This window comes from Apaloderma vittatum, unplaced genomic scaffold (assembly GCF_000703405.1).
Source record: "Apaloderma vittatum isolate BGI_N311 unplaced genomic scaffold, ASM70340v1 scaffold28776, whole genome shotgun sequence".
In the NCBI taxonomy this organism is placed as follows: domain Eukaryota; kingdom Metazoa; phylum Chordata; class Aves; order Trogoniformes; family Trogonidae; genus Apaloderma; species Apaloderma vittatum.
Window position 1 is genome coordinate 92 of NW_009721679.1, and position 9910 is coordinate 10001.

Consider the following 9910-nt stretch of genomic DNA (forward strand, 5'->3'; position numbering starts at 1 on the left):
GGAGGTTTGTGTGCCCGGCTCGGCCTCTGTGTGTGTCTGTGTGTGTGTCTGTGTGTGTGTGTCTGTGTCTGTGTGTGTGTGTGTGTGTCTGTGTGTGTGTGTCTGTGTCTGTGTGTGTGTGTGTGTGTCTGTGTCTGTGTGTGTGCCTGTGTGTGTGTGTGTCTGTGCGTGTGTCTGTGTGCCTGTGTGTCTGTGTGTCTGTCTGTGTGTCTGTGTGTCTGTGTGTGTGTCTGTCTGTGTGTCTGTGTGTCTGTCTGTGTGTCTGTGTGCGTGTGCGGACCACGTTACCGAAGCGGTGTCACAGTCCCATTTACCGTTAAATAACGAGTCGGTATGTTTGAGTTGCCTGCTAACAGCGCCTCGTTCCCTTTTCTGTGACACGGTGGCGATACCTTCTTTCACACTTTTGTAACTCTTTTGTGCTGAGACGTCAGCTGATACTCTGTTTTATTTTAGGGAGAGGATGTAATGGTTTTGAAAGTCTATAATGCTGGGTGTTTTTTAAATCTTATATACGCTGTGTCCTGCCAGAATCTTGCAGTTGGTTAAGTGGGGGGGAAAAGAAGGTATAATTATTTGTCTTATTGCTGTGCTGCTTCCCACGCAGGTAGTTAAATAAATTGGATATAGAGATTCTTTTCAGATCACTTTTAGCAGGCAGGGAGAGTTTGGGTTTTTTCTCTGTCAGTGTCGGTCTGTCTCCCTTTTTATCTCCGAGTTCTTCTTTGGATGCGTCATGTTAACTACCGACTCACTGACGTACCGTCCTCAGTTATTAAAATGTGACGTACAGTTGTACCTTTTTATGAGAAGGAAACGTTCAGTGCGTTTGGAAGCTGTTTGGACGTTTCTGGTGATCGTGTGCTGCTTCTCGGGTAGGCATGTCCTGGAAATTCAAGTGACAGCAGTATTTTTTCTCTGGCAGGTTTGTGGGAACCTTATGGTAATAAATAAAATACCAAGAGGAAAATGACGTTGAGGAAAGGTACGTGTGTTTCTTAAGTTTTTTAGAAACATCTTTTGTACTTTTCTGAGTTTCCCAGTCTTTCTCTGGTTATACTGATAAACTTTTTTCTCCTAAATTTTTAGTGAACATTTCCATCCTTATTGTGGCTGTTGTCATATTTTTACTAGTTCTTCATCACAACTTCCTAGGCCTCAGTGACTTGTTGAGACGGGAATTGTCAGGTATGTTGGACTTTATTTTAATTTGAAAATTTTTAATATCTTTTTTTTGAAAGTGGTGGGAAAGCACGTGCCTGGCCTGACAGAAACCACCGCATTGTTGAAATAATATTTATGACAATGATCAATTATTTGCATAATGAGATACATTTTTTTGTACTCTTTTATGAGTAGATCTTTTATTGTTCTCATGGTAATAATGTTTGCGTTTTGTTTGCATAAAACAAGTGTGTGACGCCGTTTGTACTCCACAGATTCAAATCCATTAGGACTTCAGCCTATAGATTTCATACCTGCAGTTCCCCAGAGGCTGGCAGCTGAAAGGAGTGATAAGGAGATTTCTGTGGTCATTACAGCATCAGATGAGAGGCTTGGGGGTGCAATAGCAGCCATGAACAGTATTTCCCGTCACACCAGATCCAACGTGGTTTTCTATATTGTTACACTAAACAATACTGTGGATCACCTGAGGTAATGATCTTCTCATCAGATTCCCACAGTACCGTAAAACTTCAGTATCTCTGAGAAGAGGAGGAGCTGTCTGTCCCTAGAACTGCCCTCCTCTAGTAGCAGAGCTGTCTGCTGCTGCTTATTGCAGCTTTCCAACAAGCTGCTGTGGGGAGTCCTACGGTCGTTCCTTCTGGCAGTATTTCAGGGATGGAAAAGAGCCATCTTTTGCCGTGGGGGGTTGGAATTCATTGATGGAGGGGTTGCGAAAGTTACTTCCTATATTTCATCTACACAATTGGAACGCTGGCAACGAAGCTTCTCCGTTTTCCTAAACTGTTTGTTGATCCTTTTATTGTTACCCGCATCTGATCACACTAGTATTTTTTGTGAAGGATCTCTGATAGCAGGACCATGTATTTCTAATTAACTAAGCAGCAACGTCCTACCTTTGACGTGTCACTGCTGTGCAGTGTGCTGAGAGTGGGCACGGGCCTGGAGTCGCACAGGGCACCACCCCGGTCAGCCGTAGGTTACATTCTACATGTGTGTGTGTTGGGAAGGGAAGGGAGTGGCCAGGTCAAGATCTGTGTCACGGCCCATCAGATCTCTTGCTTTTCATTTGATTTTGTCTCATTGCCTTTCTCTTGTTTGCAGGCTGTGGCTACGTAACACTGCTCTGAAAAATTTGAGATACCGCATTTTGGATTTTGACCCTCGTGTCTTAGAAGGGAAGGTACAAGTGGATCCTCAAAAGGCGGACTCCTTAAAACCAGTGAGGATTATGTTGATTACTTCTTGCAATTATTAGTTAGTAATGATAAACTCTGGCTTTTGAATCCAACCAGACATCAAAACCAAATCCGTTAGCACAGAAACAATCTTTAATAATTCAATTCCTAAACTTCAGTAAGGATAAATTTCCAGATGGTGAGAGATGGATTTGAATATCTACATATGCGTGCCTTGTATCATTTTTTGCTGCTGGGTATAGTGAAACACAGCAGCTTGAATGTCAAGCATGGCAGTGCTTTAGAGATAGTGCAGATATGTGTGGAGAAGTAAGAAATTCTCATATAAACAAGTTTTAAAGGTAGTTTATCAATGCACAGATTCATAGGAGAACAGGAATTAATGGAACCCGTGTATTTGAAATAACTTCTAGGATATTGCTGCTCATTTTACTTCCTTGATAGATGTGTCTTGGGACATGGACAAGTGCCAGGAGCATCAGTCAAATTCACATGTATTTGGACTTTTTTTGGTTTACTTCTTCACTTCTCTTGCTTTTTTTGTTTTCACAGTTAACCTTTGCAAGATTCTACTTGCCCAGTTTGGTACCTCATGCAGAGAAGGCCATCTATGTGGATGATGATATAATAGTGCAAGGTATGGGGCCTATTCCTACCCTTCTGCCCCTGGCCTTCTGGCTGAGGTCAGTGTCCCATCTCTTACAGTAACCAGACATGTCTACTTCAAGGAAAGATATAAAAGCTCTGTAAATATGAATGAGTCGGATTAAACTGAGTGGTTTTAGCTGCTGTAGCAATGGACTGGTTAAAAAGATACTCAACACTTAATCAGGAATGCTTTTAATTTTTTGTGCTTACTTCCATTTTCCAGATGATATCCTTGAACTTTACAACACTCCATTGAAACCTGGACATGCAGCTGCATTTTCAGATGATTGTGACTCAACCACTAATAAAGTTGCTGTCCGTGGAGCAGGCAATCAAGTTAGTTTCATTCTGATTCAGTGGTAATGATACTAAAGATCTCAGGCTTTGGGAACAGGCACTTGGTTTTAATGTTATGGCAGGTTAACTTCCCGATGCAGTGAACCTAAGGGTGTAACTGCCCCTACCCAAATCCATTTACTCTGATGTTCTGTGTTACAAATGATGCCTGCACTTTCTCGTTAGGCACAGTCAAAGGACTTTGCGTTTTTGCTGTGCAAATTGCGATGAGAGCAATTCCCGGTGTGGAATAGCAGGAGGTCTTAGAACATCAGAGGGAGAATTTTTCATTTATGAGGGAATAAAAAGTACCGCTCGCTGTGGGAGCAGTACCATATTATTATATGGTATTGCTAAGACCATGTAGCATTCCTTAAATATGTAGTTTATATAATCATATTTTTAAAATCTTAGACCTCTTAAGCTTGCTTTCTCTTTTTTTAAAGGAAGGGGCACTTCTTCTAAGAATTTCAAGTTATGCTTGGGAATTGTGCAGAATTTTTCTTTAAAAAGCAATTTGACTATATTTTAAGCTCGTTTCTATTCTCTCTTTTCCCCAGTATAACTACATTGGATTTCTAGATTACAAGAAAGAAACCATCCGGAAGCTTGCCATGAAAGCCAGCACCTGCTCTTTCAATCCAGGAGTTTTTGTTGCCAATTTGACGGAATGGAAACTGCAGAACATCACTAAGCAGTTGGAGAAGTGGATGGCACTTGATGTAGCGTAAGTACCCCCAAGCTGGGGGCGACTGCGGGCCGGGGTTTGGGTTATGGTGATGGCATTTAACTGTTAAATGGAGGGCAGCTTATGTATCTGTGGATTCTGTGCAAGTGAAAAATTGGCTGATTTATGGCCACACAAGCATCCTTTCCCAGCTTCTTCTCCTCTTCTCTTCCAGAGAGGAACTTTACAGTAGGACTCTGGCTGGCAGCATCACGACACCTCCACTGCTCATTGTATTTTACAAGCAACATTCTAGTATTGATCCCATGTGGAACGTTCGGCATCTTGGTATGTATGAAAAATTTCTTACACTGTTCCCCCAGGTGTTCTTCCAGGTCTGTAGGGGGACAACTAGTTGATGATACAGCCAAGAGATCTTTTCTTCCTTTATTTTATACATTGTTCTTTAAGAAACACTGCTTTGCAATACCATCTGGGAGCTTGTGGCCCTGATCCTTCACGTCCTTTCTTGATCTGCTGTAGGAGTAGTTCCTGAAATCACTTACTCCGAAAATACTTCTCATTTGCCTTTTCTTGTTCCATGTATTTACTGCATCTGAAGTGATCCCGGCTGTTTCTTTGAAGGCTGTTGAGAGGAACAGACGTTCCTATCTGTTCTGCTACTGGCTGGGAGAGCTTTCATAGGTTTTCTTTCCAATGAAAAATACCCAGGCTGCTGAATACGTCTGGGTATTAAGGGGGTTTTAAAGAACTTGGAAGTTAAGGCAGTACGTTAAAATGGATAGGGACAGATCAAAGTGGCATTTGTTTCATGATTATGCTTTTTACTTTGCCCCAGTTTCTACCTCTTGTGTCACCTCCTTTCTCTAGAAGTGTCAAGATTTCCTTTGTTGAAAACATTTGTTTTGAAGTTAAACTATTGCATGCTGGTGTTTTCTGCTGCCTTTATTTCAGGCACTAACACTGCTTTTTCAATGAAAGGGTCTAGTGCTGGAAAAAGGTACTCTCCTCAGTTTGTGAAAGCTGCCAAGCTACTCCATTGGAATGGACATTTCAAACCCTGGGGCAGAACAGCTTCATATGCTGAAGTCTGGGAGAAGTGGTATGTTCCTGACCCCACAGGCAAGTTCAGCCTGATCCGCAGACATTTGGAAGCTTATGAAGCCAAGTAGAATCAATTTTCATAACCGATGGCGTTGTCTCAGGAAACTTGTGGAGCCGAGCAGAACTTTCCTGTAGCCAGCTTGTATTACAGAGCAGTTCTTGCCTTCTGGAGCCCAAGGTGATGGACTTGCTCGGTGCAGTTCTGAAGTGCCCACACGCAGAGGAGACACTTCACTTGTGCAACACGAGGTGCTACTGCAACACTACAGAAAGCACGGGAGGGTATCTCCACAAACTAGCACTTTGGTTAGGTCATTTCTGTCATGCATTCTTCTGCTCTTTACTACAAGTCTTCTAGAGGAGGATCATTTTTTCAGTCACAGAAACAGTTGCTAAGAACAAGATACAACTTCAGCTGGTGCTTGCACCATGCAAATCTTGCACAGCGATGTACTGTAATTTAAGAGCTGCTTGGGTTTTGTTTTGGGGTTTTTTTTGTTTTCTTATCCTGTGAAATTAGTTCCTCAACAACCCTTTCTTGCATGAAATCTCCCTCCAGCCATTTCTAAGTCTTGTGCAATTCTGCAAAATTTGTTTTCTTGAAAGATGTTTTTTCAAGTATTATTTCACTATGCAAAGTGGATTTAATTGCCAGTGAACACTTAAGACTTTTTTTTGGTAAAGTGTTGGGGAAAAAAATTGTTCAAAAATAAAAGTGAATTTTAACGTAAGAACTCAAACCTCAGGTAAATGGCAATCTGATTCTCGTCTTGATTTATGAAGTGTTTCCTTTGTATATAAATACAGTAGCAAGTGATTGAAACTAAAAAAATTATCTATCTTTGTGAAAGCAGTCTCATTCTAATTATACAAAATGTTTCTTTTGGGGATCAGGCTGGATGAATTAGGTTAATTTTATTATTGTCAAGTTCCTCATAGTTCTCTCAAGCGAACATGTCTCTGCTGTGGTTTTTCCCACTGTGCCTTTCCCCATCTGACCCTTTAAACTCACAAAGTGAGAGATTCCTGTGCCCTTTTGCAGCCAGCTGCTCATCACCATTTCTACAGGTAAGTTGGTTTTTTGATTTTTATAGTTGTAATGTTGAGTAGTGATTATTATTACCTCATGCACCCCAGCAGATATTATGCCAGGTATTCCATTTAACAGATTTGAACTCTAGCTGTCGTTTTCTTCAGTAATACGCCTTGTATTATAGTTCTCAGACAAGCAGCTTTGTTAATGCAGTGATGGGCTGAGCGTTGTGTGGTCTGAGATTCAGGGCAGCCGAGAGCTAAAGGATTCATTTGCATGTAGGAACATGGTTTTAGTGCTGCTTTATGAAAAAGATTTGCAACTGCTTGACTCATCACAGTCCCTGCCTATAGTTCTGACACCAACTGAATTCTGATGACCAGGCTGTGTTTTAGCAGGCTTAAATAAGCTGCGTGTGTCTGTGTCTGCATTTGATACTTTTTTTTTTTAAGCTGCCTAGGAGGGTTGTGCCTCAATGTACATTTAGGGAAAAACAACTGTTAAAGAACACAAGACAGAAGTAGGAGGAAAACAGATGCAAAGAAGAAAGATGCTCGGTGTCAGGTGTTTATTCTAAATGCTTAATTCATTGAGCAGCTTTGCAATTCTGTTGCTACCCCAGGTCTGCTGTAGGCTGAGCGCAGTAGCATGTCCTTATTGCTCAGGGCACAACAGGTGCGATCAGACAGTCTGTTGTTCGAGAGCACTGCAAGAACAAGCAGCTTGTTCTCCAGTGAAGGCACATTACTAATAGCATAATCATAGAATGTCCTAGGTTGGAAGGGACCTTAGAGATCATCTAATCCAACCTCCCCGGGATGCCCTTAACTAGACCAGGTTGCTCCAGGCCTCAGTCTCATTTACCTTTCCCAGTGAAGGTTTTGAACATATAACGCAGCGCTCAGATAAAATACCTTATGTCTAGCTGAAGGAAGTACCATTTTCTAGCCAACCTTTATTTAGGAAAGTTCTACACGTTTTACAAAAGTATACTGAAAAGTTAGTGCCTTAAATCCTGCTTTAGGGGTACAGTCTCTGTAATCATCTATGAAAAACATATTTTATAAAGGGAGAGAGGATGAAAACTTACCTTGAAATTTATGTGCTTGAACATGACTAGAATGAAACATTTACCACTGTTTTTTTCAAAGGAAAAGACAAAGGGTTTATCCATATAAGGCTAAGTGAACAGACTAACTCAGTCTGTTAGGAATTTTTTAAAATAGGCTTTAATACAGGAAATAACAGTTAGGACTTAAAGCTGAATACAGTCAGTTTCCTAGACTTGTACGAAATCTGGTGCAATCAAGGGAGATACATTATTATATACATTATTTGACACAGCAATAATTGTGAATCTTTGCAGTAGCTCTGGTATGCAGCATTCCTCCAACTTCTGCCACAACACGAGTCTTCATGAAAGCCAGTAACAGAGTCTCCAAGTGGTGTCTTCACACATAATCTGTATTAAAATCGTAGGCATCGTCTTCCTCTGCTGTCTTATCCAAACTGACTGTTAGTGAATTGGAATGTTCATTTTCTGAGGAAAGAAAATTTTGTGTTAGTGCAGCCAGTGCAAGTGCTAAGAGTACTCAAGACTCTCCTTCAAGCCATGGTTTTTGATACAGACCTGCTATCTGCTTTTCTGAATTTGTAGGACTTTGTTGTTGTCCAAGCTCTGCTTGCCTGGTGACCTGAACTTTGCTTTCCTACAAGTCAGAGAGATCAGACACACGTGTTTATTCAGCCATCACTAATGAAGTCTCCTATTTAAATGAAACCTAACAGACTGATGATAGCGTGGATGTCCCTTTGTATAGCTGATCAGGAACACGCTGCCTTAGAACAATGTTGTTTCCTGCATTTAGCAAAAAGTCCAACCCTTACCTCCAGGAGAAAGGATTTTTGCTTACTCTTGGTGGCTCTACAGTGCCCACACATCCTGTTTACAGGAGGATATTGAGTGGGTACTTGGTGTCAGTATCTTAACAGATGGTAGAAGCCTTATGAAACTCTGACTTACCTCTTTGTCATTCTTTTCTTCTTCCATATTGTCTTGATCATCATCACTTTCACTGAAATCCTCCTCCTCTTCTTCTCCCTCCTTGCTTATTTCCGGGTCTTCCCACTCTGTTGCTTCCTCCTCCCCTTTATTTTCCTCTATTGTCCCATTTGCCATACCAGCTGACTGGAAAATTATGCTGCTTGCTGGGCTGCGGTATTTTAAAGCTGTGAAAAACATAGGAAATGTTTGCTGAGTCACCGTTAAGAGCACCAGATGTAAAGCCAGGCCCCTGAGCAGACACTCATTTTAGGTCAGGGCTATAGGAGAGCCACAACCTTCCCTTCCACAAGACAGCACTCCCACATAAGCAGGTACAACAAAGGACACTTCTGTGAGAAAAGCTCTCCCTGAGGCATCTACAGAAGACTGCTAGGAGCTAAAAGACTTGGATTTGAGTAGAGACTGTAATGAGTAAAATTTATTGGGTTGGCCTAATTAGCCCATGTTCATACGCTCTTCAACAGTCTTTCCCCCTATATAGGACGATTAGGTCCGACGAGCAGAAACTAAGAAAGAGCAGGGGTATTTTGTGTTAAGACAGCACACAGAGGCACTATTCTGTTGCCTCAGAATCCGCTGCTTTCTTAAAAGTTTCATGTTCACTGCATATTGGTGAAGGTATCACATAAACCCCAGGAGAATTTCCATTCAAAATCTCTGATTAAAACTACTACTAACACTCTTAACGGTAGCAGTGCATCACAGTAACACTCCTACCTTGAACAGTGTCGTTGTTTTCTTCTTCTAGACTCCTTAAATTAAAGCCCGCCTGCATTTCAGCTATTTTGTCTTCTGTAAGATAGGGTGGTGGTCTCTGAGATTCTGGAGGTTGTGAGTGGTAGCTTACTTTAGCTCTGGGAAGGTAAAATAACAGCATTAAGAAACAACCAAAGATAACATAGTTAAATCACTGTATTTAAAAATAAACTCCAGAGCACAAACCTCTCAAACTCTTTTAACCTAACTACTCATTTATTACTATCTAACAGCTGTTAAATAGTTACTTAAATTTGTCTCTGGAGTTGTCAGTAACAGTAGTAAGTGGATAGCCCACTCCTGAGAGGAAAAAAAAAAGCCATCCTTTGTCACCACAAATCATTTGCCTGTAAAATCATGAGCTGTAAAAGCAGCTGAACCACTTGAGCAAGGGAAATAGTCCCACTCAATTACCCATCCTGAGTTACATTTATTCCCACACTCAGAATATAGGAACCACTACTAATTTCCACAGGAAAACTGCCATAATCTTTCCTGTCTATAGGATTACACTGACTCAGTATTTGAGAGAAAGAAAAATTCCCCTAAGAGAGTTATAGCAGAAGTCAGCAAAGAGGCTATGGGAGTAACATGCAATATGCTTTGACTCTTTCCATGTATCCTTCCCTACTTTAGGAGGGTGTTCTTTAAATCTGTTAACCAATCCAGCTCTCTTTATAGAAGTAAAATGTGAGTGAAGGGTGGGGGGGAAAGGCAAAAAAAAAAAAAAGCAGCCTCTCCTTTCTAATATTTTGCAGGACTCAGAGCTTCTGTGGTGCAGGATTAAGTGTGAAAAAGGTAAGCAGCATAAAACAAAATTCATAGCATACGTACCCTGTCCAGTCACAAAGGAGTACTTTAGCCATATTCTCTATATCAGGAATGACTACCTTTTT

General features: G+C 41.2%; 2 protein-coding genes across 2 annotated transcripts in view; one reads left to right on the forward strand and one right to left on the reverse strand.

Moving 5' to 3' along the window:
- Positions 1–969: 969 nt before the first annotated feature.
- On the forward strand, positions 970–5252 carry GLT8D1 (glycosyltransferase 8 domain containing 1). The gene is made up of 9 exons (XM_009871494.1): positions 970–985; positions 1090–1188; positions 1440–1656; positions 2290–2407; positions 2937–3021; positions 3256–3368; positions 3929–4095; positions 4271–4383; positions 5038–5252. The coding sequence occupies exons 1-9, from the start codon at positions 970–972 to the stop codon at positions 5226–5228; spliced, it is 1119 nt and encodes a 372-aa protein (XP_009869796.1). The 3' UTR covers positions 5229–5252.
- Positions 5253–7644: 2392 nt separating this feature from the next.
- Positions 7645–9910, reverse strand: part of GNL3 (guanine nucleotide binding protein-like 3 (nucleolar)) — a gene marked incomplete at its 5' end in the record, with an annotated part of 7567 nt that continues 5301 nt past the window's right edge. Inside the window, 4 exons of the mRNA XM_009871495.1 lie at positions 7645–7733; positions 7824–7902; positions 8217–8422; positions 8976–9080. Coding sequence (XP_009869797.1) covers positions 7645–7733; positions 7824–7902; positions 8217–8422; positions 8976–9080 — 479 coding nt within the window. The remainder of the gene's footprint in view (positions 7734–7823; positions 7903–8216; positions 8423–8975; positions 9081–9910) is intronic.